Source organism: Labeo rohita, chromosome 24, assembly GCF_022985175.1.
Source record: "Labeo rohita strain BAU-BD-2019 chromosome 24, IGBB_LRoh.1.0, whole genome shotgun sequence".
In the NCBI taxonomy this organism is placed as follows: Eukaryota; Metazoa; Chordata; class Actinopteri; order Cypriniformes; family Cyprinidae; genus Labeo; species Labeo rohita.
This window is the reverse complement of record NC_066892.1, coordinates 15,711,785-15,739,279: the sequence shown is the minus strand read 5'-3', so window position 1 is coordinate 15,739,279 and position 27,495 is coordinate 15,711,785. Positions and strand designations below refer to the sequence as shown.

The window sequence follows — 27,495 nt, the reverse complement described above, 5'->3', positions numbered from 1 at the left end:
ATTACATCTCACTGTACTGAAATGTATGCTAACCGATGTTAGCCTATACTGCTGACTTTCCCCTTGACATTGTTAGGTTGTATTTGTATTTGTTAAGGGGGGATTTAAGTGGAAGCACAAAATTAACAGATGCAGACAGACTTCCTTCTGTGCGTGTGAATCTTTAAAGGACGTCACACTGTTTTTCTCAGAACGCCTCAGCGTGAGTTCGTGTAACTGAGAGCTTTTATAGGATGGGCCGAGCTTAACATTTCGACCATTTGAAAGCTAACGCCACTCACTTTTTCAAGTGAAAATAATATTAGTTTCCCTTTATCCAGTCCTTCAAGTGAACGATTTGAGAGCTGTTGTGTGGATAATGTCATTACTTTCCCAACAGGAAATAAAGAGACATTATATAACTTTCAAAATTGCTGTTCACAACGACAGTAGTGATTGTCTCTGTTAGTTATGAAGGCCTTGAAGGTGGGTCACCGTTTTTATAACACACTGTAATATACCGTTTTGCCGTGTTTAGCGTATGATAGATCTGGACTGTCTTCCGGATAGAAACCGTGTTACGATCCCGTAAGATAAATTACCATAAACGTCTCAGCGGGGTGACGTAGAATAGTTGTCAGTGAGGTGTTTTTACAGAAGATCGGTCAATGTGAATATTTATTGTGATTACTGTGGTTAAAGCAGGGCATTTATAGCTTTGCTGTCAGATTTCAGTTATTACCATAAAGACCTCTGAAGGACAGAATCTATTTAGTGTGTGTTTTTCTTCATCGCAGGCAGATGAAAGGACAGCTTGTCTCCTTTTTGCTTTTATTCACTATCTCTCTTTTACTCGCTCTCCCTCTCGTCACCTGCTCTCTCTCTCTTTTGTTTTGTGCTTTAGCTTTTCCCTCGGCCTCCCAGTGTCTCAAAGGCGAGAATAAATAGGGGAGGTCAAGTGAGTCTTCGACAGAAAGCATGGCTTGCTGGCCTAAGACTATGGGGCTGTTGAGTGCTTGAATCTGATTGGTTAACGAACGTTCTAAGGTGTGCAATTATTTTCAGGGAAACGCATAGCTAAAGTAGTTCCAGGCAGGTCTTGACCGCATTACATATCCATATCACTTCGCCAAATGATTTCACTCATTTCGAAGGTCATTTTAGCCTACGCCAGCAAAAGAACCGAAACCCACAACGACACTGACCAAGCAAATAAATATAGTTAATAATAATACGCAAAGCATATTGTTTCTCCCGCTCTCGCTTAAAAACACAAAAACACACTCAGACACACTGCTCTGACAGTTTTAACAATAAACTAGTTTTTATTCGCTCATGGCGACCCGAGTTCGATTCCCATCTCGAGGTCCTTTGCCGGTCCCACTCCTCTCTCTTCGTCCAATGCTTTCCTGTCTGCTCTTAAACTGTCCTGTCTAATAAAGCTTAAAAAAATGCCCAAAAAATATATTAAAAAATAGTTTAGGAATTTAAAAGCTACATGTCATTTCTTACTAATAACAATGCTGTTTTTAAAGATGATGAACTTGTAGTTTCGCTATTAGTAGAAACGCTGCTGCTCTTTCTCTCTCTCTTTCTGTCTGTCTAATAACTTAATTATTTACTGCATTAGTCTGTTGTCAACAGCTCAAGAAGAAATTAATCCTACTCACAAGACAAGTTTTAAGGACAAAAACTTCTGCTTTGTGTTATGGTCGCATTATTTTCCAAAGTTGTTAATTATTCCTTGCATAACTGATTGTTTTCTGCATTGTAATGGACTATTTTTTCTTGACTGTATAAAATAATAAACTAGTAATAATAATAAATTATAAGTTATTTTAATAATTAATTTTCATTCTGTTATTATAAATAGAAATATTTTAAGATTAAAATTCATATATATTAATATTTATTAATTCATTAAGTTACTGTTTAATAAGACAATATACAGTCAGCTGGATTATATTTCCTTAAGACAGCTTTTAGCATTATAAAACAAATAATAATAAAATAATAATAATAATAATAATCTGTTAATTTGCATGATAATATTTTCAATTAGTCAATCAATCATTTATTTATTTGTTTATTTATTTATATATATATATTTATTTTTTTATTTAAATGTAATAAACCATAATGAACATAATGAGTCGGCTGGTTTGTATTCCCAGCTTGTAACACCAAAATAATGAACTAATAATAAAATAATCTATTATTTTAAATAAATAAATAAATATTGATTATTACTTTATTGATTATTTATGTATTTAGTATGTATGTATAAAATAATAAACAAATAATAATATGTATAAAAATCAGTTCGTTTTTGTAAATATAATTTTTTATTTTTTTTTATAAATATAAATATTAAAATATAAAATATAAATAAATATATAATAAATATATATAAATAAATAAATATATTATTATTAAATAATAATATAAATATAAATAAATATAAAATGTATTTATTTATTTATTTATTTTTAAAGTTGCTGTTTAATAAGACAATGCACAGTCAGCTGGACTATATTCCCTTTAGGCAGCTTTAGCAGTATAAACTTAACTAATAATAATAATAATAATAATAATAATAATAGTAGTAGTAGTAGTAAAGCTATTTTGAAAAAATTCTAGTTAGTAGAAAGACAGTGTACATTCAGCTAGATTATATTGCCTTCAGACAGCTTTTAGCTGTATAAAATAATAGTAATAATAGTAATAATAATAAACAATCTGTTGTTTTGCATAATAATATTTTCTACTCAAATTAATCAATCAATTATGTATTTATTTCAATGTAATAAACCATAATGAGCAATCAGCTGGTTTGTATTCCAAGCTTGTAACAGCAAAATAATAAACTAATAATAAAATAATCTATCTGATTATTATTGAAATAATTTTATTTAGTTAGTAGTGCTGTCAGTCAATTTAAAAAAAAAAAGAATTAATCACATTTTTCTGAAATTAATCATGATTAATCCCACCTAACATTAAGGTTTTTAAATAAACCTTTATATTGTGATTATTTTATATTCAATTATCAAATTAATGTAGAACAACATAAAGGCAGTATATTTTTAATATTTGTTTAATGCCGTCTTTTTTATGAATGAAGGTAACACTGATACATATATTACTGATGTCTCTATGAAATTATTCTTTTTTTCCTCATATTTAACCATTGACTATAGCCATTCAACATTACAGTATAATGGAGAGCTATCAACTTCTAATATATATGAACCTAAAACAATCTGCACATAAACCCATTATTTACCTGTGACCTTCAGCAAGTAGGAAATATACAGGAATTGAATAAAGTTATCAAACACTAAATTCTAAATTAAATATAGATGAATCCTTAAAGCTACAAAAGTTATTGATTTTCTTATTTTTCTTTCATTTGTTCTTTGATTAATAGACATCACAGCAGCTGGGTTATTAGCTTATTTGGCTGCTGTTACTTTAAGAGCTACTGCTGCTCCAGTTTCATTCATGCATTAATATGGAACGATATAGGCTATAGTGCACGCCTCTGCATTTGTGTGTGCAATTGAAGAGCACGTGCTACAAGCACAATATAATGGCTGACAGGACAGGAAAATTAGTTTCTACTGACATCTCATCTGATCGCAGTTCACTGTTGTTGTACTGAAGCTCCTCGTCATCTGTACCTTTCCCACGCTTGTTTGACTACCGCCTGGTGCTGAAGTGAAATTGGAGTACGAAAAGTCTCCCGTTTGATGTGGTCAAAAAGATGCTGTGCATTCCAAATAAGTGCAATTCTTGTCAAGAAAAATACACAGAAGCAGCAGTTGTGAGTGGGGTGGCCAACCCTAGCTAATAGATAATATTTTTAATGCCTTTAAACTAGAAAAATAAACAGCCATCGTTAACACGCTAATTTTGACAGCACTGTTAGTCAGTAAGCAAGCAAGTTTGCAAGTACCCATGTACAGTCAGTTGTTTAATATTCTCTTCAGCCAATACAAGAGCCTTCTGCATCATGTGTTCAATGAAAAAAAAAATGTATGTATTTTCCTGAAAACCCATGCTAAAAATAAAATATAATATTTTCTAGTGGGCAGGTAAAAATCTGGGACCGTCAGCAGAAAAAAAAAAATCTATATATATATTGTTGAGGCCTGCCTCACACACATACATTTACACAAATACAGCATTTGTGTACATGACAGGAAACCCATTCTCTCACTTCTCGAGTCACTATGTACAGCAGTTCATCCGTCACCTGTTCTAAAGCAGAAAACATGGAGATTGTAGGTTGGAAGTCATGAAGCTCATTCGTGTGGAATAATGGCTCTCAGATACCTCTACTCCAGCTCCGACAGATCGACCGGCATCACGGACTGACCGCAGAGAAGCAAACCATGCAAACATTAGCCATTCTGGTGCAGACAGGGGGTGCATGGCTGAAAACATTAGTATAGATGTAAGAGGGAAATTGAGACACATGGGAGACGTCTCTGTATGTGTGCGAGTCACACCTATGAAATGAGAGAGTGTTGGGCAGGAAATAAAAGCGAAGGCCATTTACGAAAGTAGATTTATATTCCCCGCACAGATGGACGCAGGAACAGCTATTCTCACGGCTTGCCGCGGTGATATTTTAGCAAGACGTAAAACCTCTGTTTTTGTAGGAGGCACTAAACATTTGCAGTATTTCCGTGGTGAGAGTGTGAGATATGGCAAACATACTGATAAATGATGCGTAATCAGGCTCAATCAGCCAGTTTTAGCACATTTAAATGCATGTTTTTGATCATGTCTTATCCAGTCAGATGCATTTGTGCAAATAACTGTAGACAAATGAAGTTTTTACGCAGATGAGTCACAGAAGATTATAACTCAGACAATACTAACTTCAAAAACATGATGAATACTGAATTTTTAAAGAATGCACAATAATATAAAGTGCTGTCCTTTGTTTATCCCTGCTTCATTGTGTCTCATCTGTTCAGAGGTTATAGGTTTATGCATGAAAACCTGTATGCAAGGAAAATATTGACTGTGTTTACTTTATCATACAGCATTCTCAGTCTGGAATATTGTCATATCAAGTTCCTCCACCAATGATCATATGAGTAAATTGCTCTGTGAATTGCACTGGCTCTATTTGTGCCAAGTTCAGAATCTTTTAAGTGCAAAGAAAGGCTCGTTTTTCACTTAGTGGGCGTTTCTTTTATTCTTTTACTTACTGTATAGTGTTGTGTAGCAAGACTTTCAGACTGACAGAAGAAGGTCTGGGAACCTTGGCGGCTCTGAATGGCCAAGGGCTGCATATGACTGACAGGTAAAGCAACCAATCACGTTTCACTTTGTGCGACGTCATGTTTAGGGGCGTGGAAATGTCCCCACAATAACAGACCGGTGGACGTATTTTAAAGGATATATGTAATATGCAGTTGAGGTCAAAAGTTTACATACACCTTGCAGAATCTGCAAAATGTTAATTATTTTACCAAAATAAGAGGGATCGTTAAATCCCTCTTATTAAATGCATGTTATTTTTTATTTAGCACTGACCTGAATAAGATATTTCACATAAAAGACATTTATATGTAGTCCACAAGAGAAAATAATAGTTGAATTTATCAAAATGACCTTGTTCAAAAGTTGATTCTTAATACTGTGTTGTTCCCTGAATGATCCACAGCTGTGTTTTTTTGTTTAGTGATAGTTATTCATGAGTTTTGTTCTGAAAAATTAAACTGCCCACTGTTTCTCAGAAAAATCCTTCAGGTCCCACAAATTCTTTGGTTTTTCTGCCTTTTTGTGTATTTGAACCCTTTCAAACAATGACTATATGATTTTGAGATCCATCTTTTCACACTGTGGACAAGTGAAGGACTCATATGTAGGTATTACAGAAGGTTCAAACGCTCACTGATGGTTCAGAAGGAAACACAATGCATTAAGAGCCGGGGGGTGAAAACTTCTGAAGGGCAGTACTAAGTAAAAAAAAATATGTTAATTAGGCAAAATGAGAAAAAAATAAACAAATGTTCAAAAGTTTTCACCCCCTGGCTCTTAATGCATTGTGGAGCATGTCCTTCTGGAGCATCAGTGAGCATTTGAACCTTCTGTAATAGTTGCATATGAGTCCCTCAGTTGTCCTCAGTGTGAAAAGATCTCAAAATTATTATCTCAAAATCATACAGTCATTATTGGAAAGGGTTCAAATACACAAATATGCTGAAAAACCAAAGAATTGTGGGACCTGAAGGATTTTTCTGAAGAACAGCGGGCAGTTTAACTGTTCAGGACAAACAAGTGATTTACGAACAACTATCACAAAAAAAAACAAAAAACAGCTGTGGATCATTCAGGTAACAACACAATATTAAGAATCGAGTGTATGTAAACTTCTGAACAGGTTCATTTTTATAAATTATTTTCTCTTGTGAACTGTATGTAACAAAAGGGAACAAAGGGAACAAAATCTGCTTCACTACTTTAAATTAGTTACGTCTCAATGTATTAAAATGTATGTTAATCACACTGTTAGACTTTACTTCTAGCTCCCCCCTTCACATTGTTAGATTGTATTTGTATTTGCTGAGGGAGAATTGTGGAAGTGGAAGCAGAAAATTAACGGATGCTGACAGTCTTCCTTCTGTTCATGTGAATCTTTAAAGGACGTCACACTGTTCTTCTCAGAACGCCTCAGCATGAGTTTGTGTAACTGAGAGCCTGTAGGATAGGCAGAGCTTGACATTTCGACCATTTGAAAGCTAATGACACTCACTGTTTGTAGTAAAAATGGGAGTTTAAAGGGTAAGAGGAAAATTGTATTATTTAGTGTTATGTGCATCATTTATGTATTTAAATTGTACTTCCAACCCAATTTCATGATGTGACTTGTTTGAAATGTACAATTTTCAAAAAGTATGAAGGTTCACCATTAAAAAAAACCCTCAGTGGGCAGAAAAAAACAGCTTGAGAGTGTGTTGGTATTTCAAAAGTACATTTTTTTGGAAAAGGTAGCCCTAAAATGATAAAATACTAATATGTTAATATTTACATTTTCACATTAGTATCTCAAACCTTGTTTGCTGCCATTTGAGGCTGCAAAATCATGTTTGCTTTCCAGTTATACTGGAAAAACAAGCAATTAATTAAATACCCTTAAAGGTTCATGAAACCCCAGACTACTTTTTCTGAGATTTTAGCAAAGGTATTTGTGTTGCACATCATAGATGACAATGTTAGCATCCGTTAATTTCATTTGTTGGAGAAAACTGGTTAAGTTTGAGCTTTTTTGCGCTATTTTCATTTTTCGGGTTTAAAATCTACATTGTGCTGACGTCACAGTTTGTGACGCAGCAACGGACTATAGTACTTCGATGATGCGTTGGTGTCTCATAATTATTCATGAGGCTGCGTGTTCTTATCCTATGAGAAGAAGCTTTGCCTAATTATTCACGATAGCCTGTGTTGATTTGCTACGACGCTTCAGACTGTGAGATTGCGTATATTACCCGAGAGAAACGTTCATGGATCGAAGTTTGTTTTTGTAAGAGTTCGGCACAAACGCGATTCATTCATAGAGTGAGTGTAATAGCGTTTTTCACAACTCCTTGACACAACTCATCTAAAGGATTATAAGTGCCGCAAAATTTGCCTTAAAAGAGGTGCAACATCACGTTCAAATATATGTTTACGATGCAGAGTGCAAATGGCTGTGCATTTATTTGTGTTGTTAACTCAATGTGAGCAAAATGAAACTGTCTGAACCCGAAGTTGACTCTCTCCCCTCATCCACCTCCGCAGTGCACCACGCCCACTTTTGCAGCATTTTTCAAAACTGTGGTGAGAACTAACCAGTGCTAAAACAGGGGGGTTTCATGACCCTTTAAAGGGGTCATCGGATGTCCAAGTTAATATGATTCTTTAGGGTCTTAATGCAAAGTCTATAATATACTTTGGTTAAAATTTCTCAGTGGTAATGTAAATAACACATTTTTACCTTGCCAAAATCAGCTCTGCAGAAATCATCCTGTTCTTGTCGAGGCTGCTTTAAATGTTAATGAGCTCTGCTCGTCCCGCCCCCTCTTCTCTCTGTGGAGTGACGAGCCTGTTTACTTTAGCTGCATTTAGCCGCTAAACGTGCTAACTAGCGCATTATTAGGAAAGGTGATTGCAAAAATTAATTTGAAAAAAACGTACACTACTGTTCAAAAGTTTGGGGTCAGTACATTTTTATTGTTTTTTTTTTTTTAAGAAATTAATACTTTTATTCTCCAAGGATGTATTAAGTTAATAATTAAAAGTTTATTAAAAGTTAATAATAAATAATTTACATTGTTATAAAATATTTATATTTTGAATAAACACTGTACTTTTTAAACTTGTTATTCATGAAAGAATCCTGAAAAAAAAAAAATCGCAGGTTCCAAAAAATATTTGGCAGCACAACTGTTGATATTATCCAACATTGATCATTCTAATAATAAATCTGCATATTAAAATGATTTCTGAAGGATCATGTGACACTTAAGACTGGAGTAACAGCTGATAAAAATTCAGCTTTTCATCACAGGAATAAATTCTATTTTAAAGTATGTTAAAATAAAAAACATTATTTTATATTGTAAAAACATTTTGCAATATTACTGTTTTTTTTCTATATTTTTAATCAAATAAATGCAGCCTTGATGAGCATAAGAGACTTCTTTAAAGACTATTACAAGTCTTACTGACCCCAAACTTTTGAACGGTAGTGTATATTCACTTCTGCTGTAAGTGAAGCTGGATCATGAATTATTTGCGCGAACATAGACGCATTCCCTTCACAAACAAACGTAATCCACTGCATCTTCAGCAGCTCAGATGTCGGGAGTAAATGACGACCACTATGTTTATTATTACATCCAGCAACACAACACCTCGATCGTTCAGTCGGAGATATTCTTGTCTAACTTACATCCCTGCTCCAGCATCGAAACAGTGGAGGTCGGACTGTTACAGCTGATCTTAGGTAAGACGCTCATGTCAATCAACTATCGTGGGAGCGGCCTCTGTTGGTGTGACGCCACAACGACAGGCATCTGAGAATGGCTTGAAAAGGGGATATTGTTTTTACAGATTAATTAAAAAACACTGCCTTATAGGGTAGATGTGTACATACACTGTAAGTGCACGTGTAAAAGTGAACTTTTTTTTGACTTGGTCCATGAAGAAACTAACTTTTGCATGGCAAACTGCTCTCATAATTTATTAGGAAGATTTAAAACGACCAGTTCATTAGGCAAGCACAATTAAGACTGTATAGCTGGCTTTCATTCTTTGATGTGTCCTCTAAAAATAGTCCTATTTTGTCAATACAGGCCAAAACAACCCGACTTCATTGATTTTAGTGTTTTGTCTGCTGAGAAAAGCTGAGGGAGGAGATAACGGAAAGGTTGGCCTTTGATACTTTATAGCGCGATCTGACCAACAGGTCCCGTTGAGACAGAGCGAACGTGTGCAGGATGTGGAGTGTTTTTAAAAGGGTCATTTGAAGGTTTTCTTTTAGTGTCGTGGTAATAATAGGATGGCGGTAATCTCTGTTTCTAGCATGATGGCGGTGACCCTCTTTCTGTGTCTGAGTCTTTTTGGTATAAAAGACGGTGTGCTCCACAACACACAACCCATACTTTGGGAATTGAGAAGCCGATTAAAGACGTTTTCATGGATCAAATTATGTTGATGGGTTTATAGGATTTTGGAGGTAAAGCAGGTTTGCCATAATCACCCTACAGCTGGTTGACTTTCCAGGTCATCTGTAAAAAAAAAAAAAACGAAAATGAAAATACAATATTTTCTAAATGATCAAACTGCTGCGTATACTTCACTCCGGGCTGCTCATGTTGATGCTAATCTAACTGTCATAATATATATGAAAATTTATGGAGTGCAGATCAAAGTCAAACTGGGTAAAGGGGATTGTTTTTGTAATTAGTCTCCTTGCTTTTAATTTTAATTAAAAACAGCTCAATGGCAAACTCTTTGGAAAATCACAAGCATCTGCATAATGCATTCGAAAATGCATACTTATTTACATGCATTTCTGGGATATTATTTTTGTTTTGAATATTCTTTAATTTATTTCTGTTTTGTTTTCATGCCATTTCAATGTCGTTTTCACTCTGTCAGTGCAAGGTTTCATTTCATTTTCTCATTTTAAGCTTTTTTTTTTTTTTGCTGTTATTTATCAGGGTTATTATAGTTAACTAAAATTTAAACTAAAATTAAAACTATTAAAATTGTAAAATTTTTGTTACTTTAAATAAAATAAAAATTGAAAAAAAAAATAATAGTCTAATCTAGTTGCAACATTTCTCATTTTAATTTTAACTTGATGTATTAATATAAATAAAACTAAAACTGAAAAAAAATTAAAACTATTTACATATGTTTATTCAAAATGGAAAAAAATAAATTATTAAAGCTTAAACACATTTAAAATGTAATTAATTATTGTTTTAATTAATTAATTAATTAATTAAAACTTATGCACATGTATTTCTGGGATATTATTTTTCTTTTGAATATTCTTTAATTTATATCTATTTTGTTTTCTTGCCATTTCATTTTCACTCTGCCAGTGCTAGGTTTCATTTTATTTTTTCATATTTTGGTTATCAGGGTTATTGTAGTTAACTAAAATGAAAACTAAAATTAAAACCATTAAAATTTTTGTTATTTCAGATAAACTAAACATTAACTGATATTAAAAAAAAAAAAAATCTGGTTGCAACATTTCTCATTTTAATTTTAACTTGATGTACGAAAATAAATAAAACTAAAACGGAAAAAAGCTAAATAAAAAACAAAAATTAATTATAGTTTTGATTAATTAATTCATTAATTAAAATCTACGCACATGTATTTCTAGGATAATAGTTTTGTTTTGAATATTTAATTTATTTCTATTTTGTTTTAATGCCATTTCAATGTAGTTTTCAATAATAAACTAATAACTAATAACTAATAAAAACTATAGACATAAAAATGAAAAAAAAATATTAAAGCTTAAAATAAAATGGCAATTTAATTTAGTTTTAAATAATTAAAGTTAATTAGTGCACTGTAAACTAACATGAACTAAAAATGAACAGCTATATTTTCATTAACTATAACATTAATAAAGATTTATAAATGCTGTAATAGATGTATTGTTCATTGTTTGTTCATGTTAGTTATGTTTTTGAGTTATGGAGAAATTATATTTACTCTTAAAAATGATTACTGCGAATAGTTATCACAACTTCACATTCAACTTTAGAATAAGTAAAAATAAAAAGTGTTTATGCTTGACTTTTTTATACCTGACTGCAGCAACATTTATTTACAGCAGTTTTCCCAAGTTAAGTTTTTATTTCCGTTTTTGCTTTAGTTTTCATTTGACTTTTCATGAACAATAATAACACTATTCATGTTAAAATCTTGTTCGTTTTTCTTAATCAAGAAGGGAATGAGAAAAAGTACCTGTTCAGTCAGGGAGAAAACCATTTGAAATCATTTTATCTAAAATCATAACCTCTCCACCCAGAACGGTAATAAAAACAAATGAGCTGCCCGCTCAGGTTGCGGGGTCACATGGGAAAACGATCAAAGATTACTAAGCGCACATGTGTCTGTGAATCAATACTCTGTCGCTGGTAAGGCCAAACAGCTCAGAGGTTTTGGTTAACGCCATTAGCTTGCATGGGCGTAGGTCAAAATGGAACAAATACTAGTTATAACTGACAAAATAAACTAACTGAAATTGCATGTCATTATTTTGTGGCACATCAATTTGGGGGAAGGTGTCGTAGATGCAATTACTTCCACACAAATGGTCTTCCCACTGCACAAAAAGCTTCTTTTGAGGTCTTGAAAGATGTCAGGTCTCTTAATGGAACAATGCCTGACAAAGCGTCCTGCTCTGCATTCTCATTTGCATATCAGAATGACTGTGAGTGGTGAAAGAGCTTCAATTCCATCAAAAATCGGCTGACAGGTTTTGTTCAGATCAGGAAAGAGCAGCGTCTCTCTCTCTGGCGCTCGCGGTGCGATGACAGTAATTCAAACTGGGCTAAATGCAATCCCACATTATGCTCACTGTTAAGGTAAAGTGAGCATGACTCAGCAGGTTTTAAAGCGCACCATAACTCTGATTGTTAGAGCGACTGGGAAGCGGGCAGAGCTTTTTAATATTAAGCTGTCAAACGGATAGCAGGGCGAATCCCCAGCAAGAATGACTTCAGAGAGACTCGTGCTTGTAGGAGTCCCAAAAGTGTCTTTTCCCATTTCACTAATGTGCTCTTTAGCCCTGTGAGACACAACTTCGTTGCTGTGAATTTTAATGATGCTTTTAGGGGTTGGAAAATGTGTAAAGAGGAAAAAAAAAAACGTGGCATCTGAGATGCTGTGAGACGGGATCAAAAAAACAATGGATGTCAAAAGTCAGTAGAGAAATCTGAGCCTGGGGCTGAAGAAAATCCTTTGAAATTACAAATACGGGCCGGTTTGCGCTTCTGTGTGCGTAAGCTTTGGAGGTGTTAGCGGTTTTGTGAGTTTAAAGAGACGGAACAGAGCTCCTTTTATCCGGTTCAAGACATTTAAAACAATCACCGGAGTCTTGCTTTCATAAAAGAGCTTTGAATGACATTGGCAGCACTTTCCAGAGTAAATACTCAACTCTAGGAGCTGCTTTGCAGTGCTTAGGATTTCATCTTAATAATCATAATAATCTTTTAATTTCAATGTGACGTCATCACTTGGAAGTACAAAGGTGGTTTACCACGTCTCATGACTGTTGCTGTTATTAAAAGACAGCCCTACTAAAATGTCTCAGCGGACATCTCTTCCTGTCCTTCTTTGGTCAAATGGATGGATGTTGATCTAATGGGTGGTTCAAAGTACACATTTTTTGTTGTTGTTGTTGTTTACTTCAGTCTCTTCAGATTATGCGATTTTGACTCCTAAAAATTTGTTGTGTCATAAACATGTCAGACTACACGTGGCTACCCAGCCGTTCATTGTTTGCCGTCTTTAACGACGTGCATGCTGTCATCGACATGGCGGGACTAGACAGAAGGTGCCATGAACGTAAACAAACAATGGTTTGCAAACAGTGTGTTTTGCTGTCTTGTCCTCAGAATTATATTTAGGTGTGAAGAATCTTACCTTGTTCATAATATTTTAAAAATCAGGAAATGTGCATGCAGTGTATGCAAAAAGTAAATGCAGTGTAGTACAATTATCAGGGAAGAGCCAATTGACCCTTCACTGGGAGTTTGATTGACAGGCGATCTGATCAATCATAACGCCAAATCTGCCATTTTTGTCTGATTAACAAACCATAGAGGAGAGCACATTAACATCGGTGGACTAGAACTTGAAAAATGGTGTGTATTGACGTCTTTCCGCAGCTGAAACAGGATACCTTCTGATGTTCATTCATGTTTATTTTGTCCTATAACTAATAAAGAGAAAGAATTTATTTTTAGATTTGAATTTATTAAAATTGACAAAATTTGAAATCTAAATCTTTGTTTCATACCTAGTCTCAGCCTCAGATGGAACGTTGGCTAAACGTCTGATGCATAAAGCAAACTTGTGCCAAGCTCCCTCACGAAAGAAGAAAGCTGTCGTGTTTACAACTGTGACAACGAGCGCCTATTAGGATCGACTAAACGCTTGAAATGTAAAGTTCGCGGCAAAGAGTCTTTAAAATATGTCAGGGTTTTACACACAGATCTGTTATTGTGGTGACATTTCCACGCCCCTAAACATGACGCGGCACAAAACGAAATGTGATTGGTTGCTTTACCTGTCAGTCATATGACCCCTTGGCCATTCAAAGCAGCCAAAGTTCCCAGACCTTCTTCCGTCAGTCTGTAGGTCTGGCTACGCAAGCCTATTTCATACCCAAAATAACCAGCTCTGTCTTGTCTGTCGGCACATTGTCAGTTTCCTCTTCGCTCCGCAATGTATTTTTCACTGTGTGAGAACATGATGTGTGCCGTGAGAGTGCCATGGCTTTGTCAGACGTAGAAACAGTAACTAAGGGTGGTGTGTTGTGTGAATCCTGTGAAAAACATGACTCATGATAAAAGAACTGAAAGATGAGAGATCGAAAAACAAGCTAAAACGGCATGCTTGCAATTGCGTTTTTACATCACGTTTATCGGATAGGTTTAGGTGTAGTGCAGACAGTACGTTATTTTAAAACATCACAGAGCATTGGAGTTATAGTGCCACTCAATGGACAGTTCAACTGTGGTGACCCATACAAAATCAATGTTACATAAAACATACAATATGTACGTTCATCAACACTCTTTTAGCGCCACTCAGTGGACATTTCACATCAAATATGTCACGAAATGTACGTGGTGGTACGTATTTCGCGTCTTGCGAAAATGTTCCCACAAGTACATTTTCGTCATGAAATCAGGTTGGAAGATATTAGCAAAAAGGGACATCAAAGTATGTAGATTTTTCTGTGTTGAAAATATTTACTGAAGTGTCATAACACTTTGTAACACTTGTTGGTTTGGGAATGCTAATGAGGCACAAAAGAGTTTACATAGGAACAATTTTAACTATAACTAGCAGATTGTTCGGCCACCCCCCTCATTTGAATGAATTTACAAAACCAGATACCTTAGGAAAGCTGAGAAAATAATTCTTGACAAGTTTAGTAAGCCAATTACAAAAAACAATTTCTGCCACAAGTGACCCATAAGACCTGTGTTCATGTTCATAACACAAATTAAGATATTTTTGATGAAATCCGAGAGCTTTTTGACCCTGCATAGACAGCAACACAACTGACACGTTCAAGGGCCTGAAAGGTGGTAAGGACATCCTTAAGATATTCCATGTGACTACCTTTCTGAGCCTTGAACGTGATTAATTGCGTTGCTGCCTATGCAGGGTCAGAAAGCTCACAGATTTCATCAAAAATATCTTAATTTGTGTTTCGAAGATGAAAAAAGGTCTTACTGGTTAGGAGCGACATAAGGGTGAGTAATTAATGACAGAAATGTTATTTTTTGGTAAACTGTCGCTTTAACTCTTTTCTAAAGAGAATCTGGAAAATCCAGTTTACTGTTTATATTTTAGTCTAGTTTATTTGTTTGCCATTAAGTACATGACAGTTTTATAAAAACTATAAAACCAAGCCTGTTCTATTTTTTGTGTGCAGAATTTGTCTCATCTTCTCCAGAAGTCTTGTTTCTTTTTTTCTTTTTGTTATATTTATTTTCCTCCTCATAAAATGTTGTATGTGTTATTTGGAAAAACAGCCGCATACAGTATGATAGCCTTTTATCAAATTCAAATATCAAGTAGAATCTCTATTTACTAACGGATGACTTAGACTCTAATTCATTCCGTCTTGTCTGCTATGTTCAATGAGGCGTTTTTCATTTTGAAACGGCATGAATGTATAACCTTGGCTCAGCCAGCACTCTTCAGACAGCGCTTTACGTCAAAAGGACAGACTGAAACATTTTCATTTAGCTGCATGCGGTCGGTCTGCGTTGCAGTTTCTAGCTTTTATCATTTTAAATTGGGATTCTTCATGACGGGTGTTGTTGAGATGCAACTTCAGCACCTCTGTTTTGGAGGAAATGATGTAACTGCAGGGGACCGAACTGTCATATTCCTATGGGAAAGGCAGAACGCGGAGCTTGTCTCATTTGAAGGTCGAATTAGCATTGTGTCGTCGCCTCAGCCTTGTAACCTCCCTCCAATGAAGCCATAAACATTTAATAGAAGCGCTATCAATGCCCACCAGATGGCTAGTACAGCAGCACACCTCACCTCACACGATAAGCACAGAGCAAGACGAGTTTTTGGGGCATAAAAGTACCGTTTTCACTTCAAAATTATCGACTGTGACTCAGCCCCATGGCTATAGCGTGTTTTCGACTCAGTTCCTCTCTGGGGCTCCGTGTAATTTGCTCTGTAAATATTGGGTACTTAAGCGAAGTACATTGGTGCTGGAAATGCAATTACTGCATGCAAACATCTTCATTGTTATCAATAACAGCGACGCATTAATTTCTGCTCTAGCTGCAGTGTCAGATATCGATCGGAATCAGGCTGAGGAGATTGCTAATGAAGTTTCCTGGATGCTCTGAGAACCAGCTTTGTGTTAAAGCCAGATTTATTATGAATGCTTAACTGTCCAAACCCTGATATCTGTCATGCTAATATTAATGCGGGATGGTAAAGATCCAATTGGATGCAAACATATGTTCTCCCTGTTGGCTGTTTTGACAAAGTTACAAATAGCAGACTTACTTTTAAAGGAATAGTTCACCCAAAATTCTGAGAAGTTCACTTCCAGAACAAAAATTTACAGGTAATTTACTCACTCTCTTGTCATCCAAGATGTTGATGTCTTTTTTCTTCAGTTGTAAAGCAGAGGAAGAAGGGTCTAGCAAAACAATCGGTTATTTTCTAAAAAAAAAAAAAAACTGACAATTTATATACTTTTTAACCTCAAATTCGTCTTGTCTAGCTCTGCGTAAACTCCGTATATTCCAGTTTAATACAGTTAGGGTATGTCTAAAAACTCCCATCTCATTTTCTCCTCCAACTTCAAAATTGTCCTACATCGCTGCCCAGTGTTTATAAAGTGAACATGCAAAGAAGATCAAACACTCTTTACAAAAAAGGTAAAACAGCGATGTAGGATGATTTTGAAGTTGGAGAAGGAAATGAGATGGGAGTTTTTCGACATACCCTAACTGTACTGACCCGTATTACACAGAGTTTACGCAGAGCTAGACAGAGACATGAGCATTTGAGGTTAAAAAGTGTATAAATTGTCATTTTTTTTTAGAAAATGACCAATCGTTTCCCTAGATAAGACCCTTCTTCCTTGGCTGGGATCGTTTCAAGCCCTTTGAAGCTGCATTTACACTGCATTTTGGAAGTTCAAACTCAGGGGCAAAATAGAAGTCCACTATATGGAGAAAAATCTTGAAACGTTTTCCTCAAAAAACATAATTTCTTCACGACTGAAGAAAGAAAGACATCAATATCTTGGATGACAAGGGGTGAGTAAATTATCTGCAAATGTTTGTTTTGGAAGTGAACTTCTTTAAAACAGCTGATAAAAACAGAATTCATCCACACGATTCCAGTCCATTAGTTAACGTCTTGTGAAGGAAAAAAAGCTGCATGTTTGTAAGAAACAAATCCATCAAGATGTTTTTATCTTCAACCATTGCGTCTGGCTAAAATCAATCACCTGTTGTGCTGTCATATCAAAATCCAACAACAAATATGTTTAGAACTGTTTTGGACTGTTTTCGCTTATCTGTGCATATTTTTCTCCTGATTCAGACAACATGACTTTTTCACTGGAGGAAGCAATATTATAGATAGCTGGAAGCATTGGTTTGAAGTTAAAAACATCTTGATGGATTTGTTTTTACGTTAGATGTTAATTGATGGACTGGAGTCATGTCTTTTATCAGCTGTTTGGACTGTCATTCTGACGGCACCCATTCACTGCAGAGGATTGCATTGGTGAGCAAGTGATGTAATGCTGACTTTCTCCAAGTCTGTTCTGTTGAAGAAACAAACTCATTGTCATCTTGGATGGCCTGAGGTTGAGTACATTTTTGGGTGAACTGTTCCTTTAAAGGCTTATTAGTGGTGTTTGCAAAAGCTATTATCACTACTATTGTTCATTCTTAGGGTTAAGGATTTGAAACCTAATTTGACCTGCACAGTTTGTGTGACAGATAAGAATGATATTTCAAATTATCTGGCTTGTTGAGGTGTGATATTACTTTTCTAGCCGATCAAACTTACAATTTTTACCTAGTGGATGATAAAAAAGAAAAATATATGGTTATAGACTTGAATTGAAGTTTTACACTACCAGTCAAAAGTTTGGGGTCAGCCAAATTTCTATTCATCAAAGAATCCTGGAAAAAAAATTATAATGGTTACCACAAAAATACTGTTTTCAACATTGATAATAATAAGAAATGTTTCTTAAACAGCAAATCAGCATATTAGACTGGTTTCTGAAGGACATGTGACACTAAAGACTGGAGTAATGATGCTGAAAAATTAGCATTGCGTCACAGAAGTAAATTACATTTTTAAATATACAAATATAGAACATGATTATTTGAAATTGTAATAATATTTCAGATTATTACTGTTTTTACTGTATTTTTAATCAAATAAATGCAGTCTTGGTGAGCAGAAGAGACCTCTTTCAAAAACATAAATACATTTCAACAAAGTACATGATAGATCTTATGTTAAGGGGCTAGTTCACCCAAAAATGAAAATTCTGTCATTCATTTCTCACCATCATGTTGTTCCAAACCTGTAAGACCTTTGTTGCTCTTTAGCAGACAAAATAAGATATTTTTGATGAAATCCGAGAGTTTTCTGACCTTGCATAGACAGCAACACAACTACCATTTCATCGAAAATATCTTAATTTGTGTTCTGAAGATGAACGAAGGTCTTACGGGTTTGGAACGACATGAGGGTGAGAAATTAATGACAGAATTTTCATTTTTAGGTGAGCTATACTTTTAAATCTACAGGGATCCTTTACGGGTACACTGCAAGGAAAGCAGATCAATATTAATTTACACATCAGCCTCTCCACCACTGCATGCATATCTGTGTTTGTTTTCCTGTATGTGTCTGCATGGAGAGGTTTCCATGAAGCTGCTGTAATGTGTTGAGTGGCGGCTGGGAGTTTCTGCTCGTGTCTGTGTGCACTGCCTCAAGGCCCATCTGTCCACACATCTGCTGCCACACATTCCTCCACAGTACACTGTTCATCTGAGCGTCCACTATCAGAGTCATCGGCTACACACTGTGGCTCGTCAGCATACTTTTGATGAAGAAAACATTGAGAGGTCAGGGATCTCATTAAACCACTTCTTTGATAAAGAATGCTGGTCTGACAACATCCCTCTTGCTGTTTTTCACACAGTTAATTTCAGATATATTTGTAGCCTAGGCTACCACAATAAGCTCACTAAGAATGTACTGCAGTATATCTATGTACTATTTACAGTATAATATTATAGACATACCACTTTGCACACACACACACACACATATATATATATATATACACTACCGTTCAAAATTTTGGGATCAGTACATTTTTATTGTTTCTTTTTTTTTTTTTTTTTTTTTTTTTAAGAAATTAATACTTTTATTCACCAAGGATGTATTAAGTTAATAATTAAAAGTTTATTAAAAGTTAATAACAATTAATTTACATTGTTATAAAATATTTATATTTTGAATAAACACTGTACTTTTTAAACTTGTTATTCATGAAAGAATCCTGAAAAAAAAAATCACAGGTTCCAAAAAATATTTGGCAGCACAACTGTTGATATTATCCAACATTGATCATTCTAATAATAAATCCGCATATTAGAATGATTTCTGAAGGATCATGTGACACTTAAGACTGGAGTAACAGCTGATAAAAATTCAGCTTTTCATCACAGGAATAAATTCTATTTTAAAGTATGTTAAAATAAAAAACATTATTTTATATTGTAAAAACATTTTGCAATATTACTGTTTTTTTTTCTATATTTTTAATCAAATAAATGCAGCCTTGATGAGCATAAGAGACTTCTTTAAAGACTATTACAAGTCTTACTGACCCCAAACTTTTGAACGGTAGTGTATATACTACCAGTTAAATGTTTTTGAACAGTAAATTTTTTATCATTCTAATATGCTGATTTGCTGTTTAAGAAACTGTTATTATTATTATTAATCATTATTATTATTATTACTACTACTATTACTACTATCAATATTTAAAACAGTCGAGTAATTTTTTTTTCAGGATTCTTTTAATGAATAGAAAGATGCAAAGATCAGCATTTATCTGAAATAACATTATAGACTATACCCTTTTTAAAAAAGAAATTATAGAAATTAATACTTTTATTTAGCAAGGATGCTTTAAATTGATCAAAAGTGATGATAAAGACATTTATGTTACAAAGATTTCTATTTCAGATAAATGCTGTTCTTCTAAACTTTCTATTCATCAAAGAAACCTGAAAAAATTATACTCAGCTGCTTTTACTATAATAATAATGATGATGATGATGATGATGATGTTTTAGCAGCAAATCTGCATATATATATATATATATATATATATGTATATGTATATATGTATGTATATATATATATATATATAAATAGTCCTCATTACTAATAATATATAATAAATATATTAATAATCAATATTATATAATATTTATATAAAAAGCCTATTTTAAGTACAATGTTTTTCATTTTGACCATTTATTATTTTTATAAGATATTATAATATAAATCATGTTAAATTATATAAATATTATACTATTATAATATTAAATATAAATATTAAATATTATAATATTATTTAGATTATTTGTTGTTTAAAAAGTGGTTATAATTTATTTTTATATGTTTATTTGATTATTTATTTTAATTAAGGTAATTGGAATTGGAAGGTAAATAGTCATAATGAAAAACATTGTACTTAAGATAAGCTATAAAAATAGATTTTATTAATATATTTTTAATTATATATTAATAGTAATGATCATTAGTATATATTATTAATATAAAAATTTTATATATATATATATATATATATATATATATATATATAATATAGATTATTAATATATTTTTAATTATGTATTATTAGTAATGATAATATATATATATATATGGTGGATATTACTAAAATGTAGTTCCTCTTTATCGTCAGCATTTTGAAAGAGACCAGCTAGAATGTACTGCTGAAAATAATCAACACAGAGGCGACACGCACCACATCTCACAGTGCTTTGTCGCCACCACTGGTCAAATTGTGAACTACAAAATATGACCAGACACTGCTTTATCTTTTACTGTTTGATGAAACATATTTCTTTTTTTTATTCACTTATTGTGTGTCTGTTAAAAAGCGAGAACCTGGGGGCGGTAAGTTAATTGCAAAGTTTAGTCAAGGTTATCAATGTTTAGATCTCAGCATCTATTGTTTCTTTGAAATTGACTTAATTATCACTCTGACAAGCGTGATTAACTGAAGCAGCCCATTGTGAGCAGTTCATGGTTAGTGACAGACGAAAGTCAGTCGTCTCCGCTTGTTTTTCCTCTTGTCGTGCTTCCTTTGAAGTCCGGTGATATTTCTTGAGACTTTGAAGTCTCTTCAGTTGCCTCAGAGTAAAACAGCTCATCCAGTGTCAGCTATTGCCTTATTTACTTTGTTTTCTCTAGCTTCGACGGGATAATATTTTAGGGGGAAAATAATTTTCATGTGTTTTTATGCGTATTTACTGTTCAGTGAAATTAAGTCTTCCTCGGCAATTAAAGGACTTTGGGTATGAATTTAGATACAGAGAGTTTGTTTGAATACATTTGTGCCCTGGTGAAAAAAACAGCATATGCTGGTAGGTATGTTTTGATGCTGGAATGCTGGTTAGGTAGGTTTTGATGCTGGTTTAAGCTGGTCCTTTGCTGGTTTTTGCTGGTCATGTTGCTGGTCAAGGACCAGCATGAACCAGCAAAGGACCAGCTTAAACCAGCATCAAAACCCACCTAACCAGCATCCCAGCATAAAAACATACCTACCGGCATATGCTGGTTTTTTCAACAGGGTGATTGACAACTTGTCATTTTTCAGTCAGTCTTGACTTAAAGGGATGGTTCACCCAAAAATGAAACTTCTGTCATTAATTACTCACCCTCATGTCGTTTTAAACCTGTAGGACCTTCGTTTATTCTCATAACACAAATTAAGATATTTATTTAATGAAATCCGAGCTCCGCCATTACTGAGAGTATCACGACGCATGCATATCTATCTATTTATATATACTTAGTAAACAAAGTATTTGTTACAATACCCGTATTATGTATATCATCTGCAGCTGATTGATGTAAATACTGTGTATGTTGTGGTAAACAACAATGCAGTTTGCCACTGGGGGTCAGTATAGTCTCATCAGAGACTAACTTGAAAGGTATCTCACTAAAGATATGAAAAAAAACAGTTTTAATCTTGAAGTTTGAATAGTTTCTCATGAAAACCTGCTGGAAAAGAGAGTACAAAACCTCAGTGTTAACCAGTCTAGTGCTCCAAAAAATAAACTCTCTTCTCCGCTTCAGTAGCCTCACATAAATGACTGCGCTCAAGTGTGTCTGGTGTTATAAGGGACCACCGAAATTCTTAATTCGGTAACATTCCAGCCAACAGGTATAACTTCTTTCTGAGTGGCACCTGGGTCTCTCTGAAGGGAATAGCGTGCTCAGTGATCAAGAGAAATGTACGCTTTTGTTGCTGGATGGCTGGGGCCATTGAAGTGAGAGCCATTGAACTCTGTCTGGCACCCAGATTACAGCATCGCTGCTGCTTAGGGTTTCCAGTGAGCAGTTAAACTGAATGACAGAGCCAGAGACTGAGAAAACACTGTCGTTCCCACCAGGTTACACGAGGGCATGTTCTGTCCCGCTTCACTCATTAGAACATTTCCACAAGCACCCCTGGCGGGTTTGGTGAGAAGCCTCGGGCGGCCAATTTAATTAAAACCACAGCGGGCGGATTTGGTGCATTCACAGTTTTTCGATGGTTACTTGGACACTTTGGTGGCATTTTTGTCTTATCCCCTTCACTTCCCACCCTTCTTTGCACCTTAAGTTCGTGAAAATTCTCAGTCATTAAGTAACTTAAAGGAGTAGTTCACCCTAAAAAGAACATTTTGTGAAACGTTTAACACCCTCAGTACATTTGTTTCTTCATCAGAACAGATTTTGTATTAAAACACTTGCTCACCAATGGATTGCAGTGAATGGGTGCTGTCAGAATGAGTCCAAACAGCTGATAAAAATTTCACAATAATCCACACTACTCCAGTCCATCAATTAATGTCTTGTGAAGCATTTATAAGAAATAAATACATCAAGGTGTTTAAACTTTTAACTTGTTTCTAGCCAAAATACCTGTCTGTAATACATACTAAAGCTTCCTCTAGTGAAAAAGTCCATCCCCCGTTGTTCTTTTACTTCAAAATCCACTAATTTAGTTTATTTTTATTTATTTAGCTTTTTGTTGAGAACCGTTTTGCACTGTTTTTCACTTGTAAATGGTGTTTGATCTGTACGTATTTCTCTCCTTTCTATAAACAAGCAGCTTTTCACGCCACAAGACATTAACTGATAAAATGGAGTTGTGGATTACTACGATGTTTTTATCAGCTGTTTAGACTCTCATTCTGACGGCACCCATTCACTACAGAGGATCCATTGGTGAGGAACCGATGCAATGCAAAGCTATTCCTTTTTAACCCTTTGGAATGTATATAGTACCAGTCAAATGTTTTTGAACGGTAAGAATTGAATGGTTTTTAATGAAGTCCCTTTTGCTTACCAAGCTTGCATTTACTTGATCCAAAGTTCAACAAAAAGAGTAAAATTTTTAAATATTTTTACAATTTAAAATAACTGTTGTCTATTTGAATATATTTTAAAATGTAATTTATTCCTGTGATTTCAAAGCTGAATTTTTAGCATCATCACTACAGTCACATGATCCTTCGAAAATCAAAAATATTCTGATTTCCTGCTCAAAAAACATTTATTTCATTGAAAACAGGTGAGTAGAATTTTGTAAGGTTTCTTTGATGAATAGAAAGTTAAGAACAGCATTTATCTGAAATCAAACTCTTTTATAACATTATAAATATTTTTTCATCACTTTTGATAAATTTAAGTATTGATTTATATAATTTCTTTTGCAAAAACAAAATACTGACTTAAAGCTTTTGAGTGTTATAGTGTATAATGTTACAAAAGCTCTTTATTTCAACAAAGAATCCTGAAAAAAAAATGTACTCAGCTGTTTTAAATATTGGTAATTATTATTATAATATTTTTTTCTTGAACAGCTAATCAGTATACTAGATTATCATTTGTAGATTGTATTAGTATATTATAATGATGCTGAAAATGTAGCTTTGATCACAGAAATAAAAATAATATATAATATAATAAGTTACATTTTAAAATATATTCAATTATTTTAAATAGTAAAAATATTTTACAATGTTACTGTTTTTGCTGCACTTCGGATCAAATAAATGCAGGCTTGATGAGCAGAGGAGACTTAAAAATATTAAAAAAAATAAAAAAATTGTTCAAATACTTCTGACTGATAGTGTATATAAAACTTTTTTTAACCTTCTGTCCTCTTTTTATAGACAATCAAGTATTGGCTTTTGGACAGCTTGTTAGTACATCCAACACTTACGAGGACAACGACCCGAAAGAAGGCAGAAAACCTGTGACGGTCACCACCGACAAGCCCCTTTTATGGAGCATGGGAATCAAACCACTGTGAACAAATCACTAAAGCGCCAAACTTTTAAAATGTGCCTTTTCCTCAGCACTAACAGCCTTTTATTAATGAAGACAATGAGTAGTGTAACTTTTGATTTATTAACACAGCCAAATATAAATGTTAACACAAAAAAAAACATGATTTTTACAAAATGTCCGCATTCAGTCCATCATCCAACACTGTTTCAGGCAGCCGAAGGTCTGTTTGCCATCAACGCAGCTGATTCAACCACCACTGTTAATAAAAGACATACAATCCTGCTTTAAATCACAGATTAAATCAAATCAAAGACTGAATGTAACAAAAGGCAATCTGCACATCACTTTAAGTGCATTGCAGTATTAGATTGTATGTTTTTGTAATCAATGATTTTTCCACATGCAATAAAAGACTGAATTACAATGTTAATTGTGTTTTTTGTGGATTACTTACACAATGATGTTGTTGATGGGGATGTGGATGAGTTTGACGAAGAATCCAATGAAGCCCATGATGGCAAATCCAATCGCTGTTGCCATTGCAATCTTCTGGAATTCTAAAGAGAAGAAAAAGAAATAAAATAAAGCTATCGTAAATGGGAAACAGACTTGAGCACATGTAATGTTAAATATACTCAAACACAAAGCAGGAGATGAAGTGGAGATTACAGATTTAGCATCAGCATTCCTAAAATTTCTTGAATTAGAAAGACTAAAGTCTGGACGTACCTTTTCTGTCTGGCTTCGTGCATCTTTTTACGAGTCTGATGGAGTCCTTGACGAACTGCCTGCTGGGCTCTACAAACTGCATAACCTGATCCATCTTGATGTGAGGCTGGAGAGAAACAGAACCAGATCAGAACATTTCAAATCACAAATGTGATCTACAAACACTAAACATCAGTATGAGAGAACTGAACACGAACCACAACAGTCCTCTCAACATCTTACAGAAACCAGTTAGATGCTTTATACAGGTTTCACTACGTAAGAATTTAATAAAGACCCAGGTGGGGTCCAACCCGAAACCCACACATAAAGATCCCATTTACTGAAAAGCTACTTTTTAAAACATTTCTAAACAGGTTCAAGTTGTTAAAACCCTAATTTAGTTAACCAACTACAAATCTTTAATGATCTATAGACTGGCTAACTAGCACTATTAGCCTAGATGCTTCGCACTTTATAAAAACATTTGCAAATTATTTGATAATCTCTTTTAAACTGATCTATAAACCGACATAAACATCTAAAATGAAGTACTTTTAAACTCGGACTAAGAAAGTGATAATATCTGATTAGTAAGAGACAGTGTTGTTTACGCTGAAACGTAACAAACACGTCCGCAAGAAACTGAAACGTATAGCCTTATTTGAAAGCTGAATTCTTTACTTTATACCAATATAGACTACTAAACACCCAAAGTCGACGAAAAGAAGCTTACCTGTGTTGACAAATCAAAAGACGAAGCAGTGGTTCAGCCGAACGTTAACAACTGACTCCGCTGTGTGTAAAGCCACGTAGATTTAACTGCGGAAAGACTGACGCAGCGCTAGGAGTGACGCATGCGTGCTCGCTCACAACTCATGCGCAGTTCACGTGCTCGCTGCCATCTAGCGACTGGAGTTTAGAGCTCTGAACGACTTGTCCACATCATCATTACCTCAGAGCTAGATAAAGCAACGTAGACGTTGTTTACGCTATCTGTCGGTCCATCTGTGAGGATTGTAACATGGTTCCTGGAATAAGTATTTTCAAACAGTTTCTGTTTACAGTTTTCCTTAAAAACTGCAACGAGGCATTTCACGTTCTATTGTAGCTTAAGCGAGGCTTAACTTTACAAAGCTCCTAAAGAGACGTGATGAGAAAAAAATGAGACAAATATAATAAATATGTAATAGCTTTTGCGTTATAGGTGAAAGCAAAGGTTTTAAGTTTATATTTTATTCCGGGGGGATAAATTATGCGTATACCCACTTCTCCAGACATGACTGAGTAAACCGTTTTTCAGGTGAAGGCAAATGTTTTCCGGGCCAACGTAAAAACGTTATAATGTAAAGTATTGAGCCCTCAAAACATTTGCGTTCTCCCGAGAAATTTGCGTTCTCTCACCAAACTTTTTGGGATGGAAATGTGAAGAAAATGGAAAGAAAATGCTTTTCCGTTCTCTCGAGAAACGTCGCGTTTGGCAAGGGAACGAAAAAGCATTTTCCTTAGGGCAGGGTTGCCAGGTTCACAACAAATCCACCCAATTGTTACTTAAAACTAGCCCAAAACTACCCAATTGCGCTTCAGTAGGGGCTCCCTGGTAAAAACTGCTTTCCGGGATGTAAAATACGCTTTTTTGGTAGGGTACCCCTGGTTAAATTCACATTCCAGGAGATAAATATCACATTACTGGAATCGCTTAAACTAGCGAACATGAAAAACAACCCACGACGCCAACAGTGCTGAAGTAGCCCAATTTTGCGGGAAACCTCAGACTTGGCAACACAGCTGTAGGAGCTCTGTACACCTCATTTTATTTCCATTACAAAAGTTTAGCGAGTGAATGCAAATTTCTAGATGTTTTGAGGGATCAATACTAAATGGATATGATTGTAGAAAACATAAAAGAAAATATATATTTTAATGTTTTTGTGTTGGCTCGTTTCCCTGAGAATCTTTGTGTTTTCTCGCAAAACTTGAGACACTTTGTGTTCACTCAAGAAATATATCAGGAAAAGCACTGAAAACTGGTTTATATTTCATTGCTTTTGTGAGCAAACATTTCGAAAAAGGGTTTTCCTTCCATCAAATTTTTTTCACCGTCTCCTTAGGGCAGTGTTCACAACAAAACCCGCCCAACTGTTACTCAAAACTAGCCCAAAAAGTAGCCCCATCAAGCTTCGGTGGGGGGAGGGGGATATGTGTTTTTTGGTGGGGTTCCCCTGGTAAAATCTGCATTCCAGGGGATAAATATCACGTTATTGGGGTCGCTCAACCGTCGGACATGAAAAACAACTAACAGCAACAGTGAAGTAGCCCAATTCCGTGGGAAAACCACGGACCTGGCAACACTGCCTTAGGGGCTCCATACAACTCATATTATTTCCATCACAAAAGTTTGGCGAG

General features: G+C 34.6%; 2 protein-coding genes across 5 annotated transcripts in view; one reads left to right on the top strand and one right to left on the bottom strand.

Annotated features, from left to right (window-relative positions):
* Positions 1-24,926, top strand: part of tpk1 (thiamin pyrophosphokinase 1) — a 105,137-nt gene extending 80,211 nt beyond the window's left edge. For all 4 annotated transcript variants that reach the window (XM_051098413.1, XM_051098416.1, XM_051098415.1 and 1 more), the window contains one exon: positions 24,264-24,926. In XM_051098413.1, the coding sequence (XP_050954370.1) occupies positions 24,264-24,403 (140 nt within the window). In that variant the 3' untranslated portion in view covers positions 24,404-24,926. The remainder of the gene's footprint in view (positions 1-24,263) is intronic.
* sec61g (SEC61 translocon subunit gamma) lies at positions 24,483-25,994 on the bottom strand. The gene is made up of 4 exons (XM_051098417.1): positions 25,826-25,994; positions 25,111-25,216; positions 24,836-24,938; positions 24,483-24,637 (listed from the first exon to the last, which is right to left on the bottom strand). Exons 2-4 carry the CDS (start codon positions 25,202-25,204, stop codon positions 24,628-24,630), a joined length of 207 nt encoding a protein of 68 aa, XP_050954374.1. The 5' UTR covers positions 25,205-25,216; positions 25,826-25,994; the 3' UTR covers positions 24,483-24,627.
* Between the last annotated feature and the right edge of the window lie 1,501 nt (positions 25,995-27,495).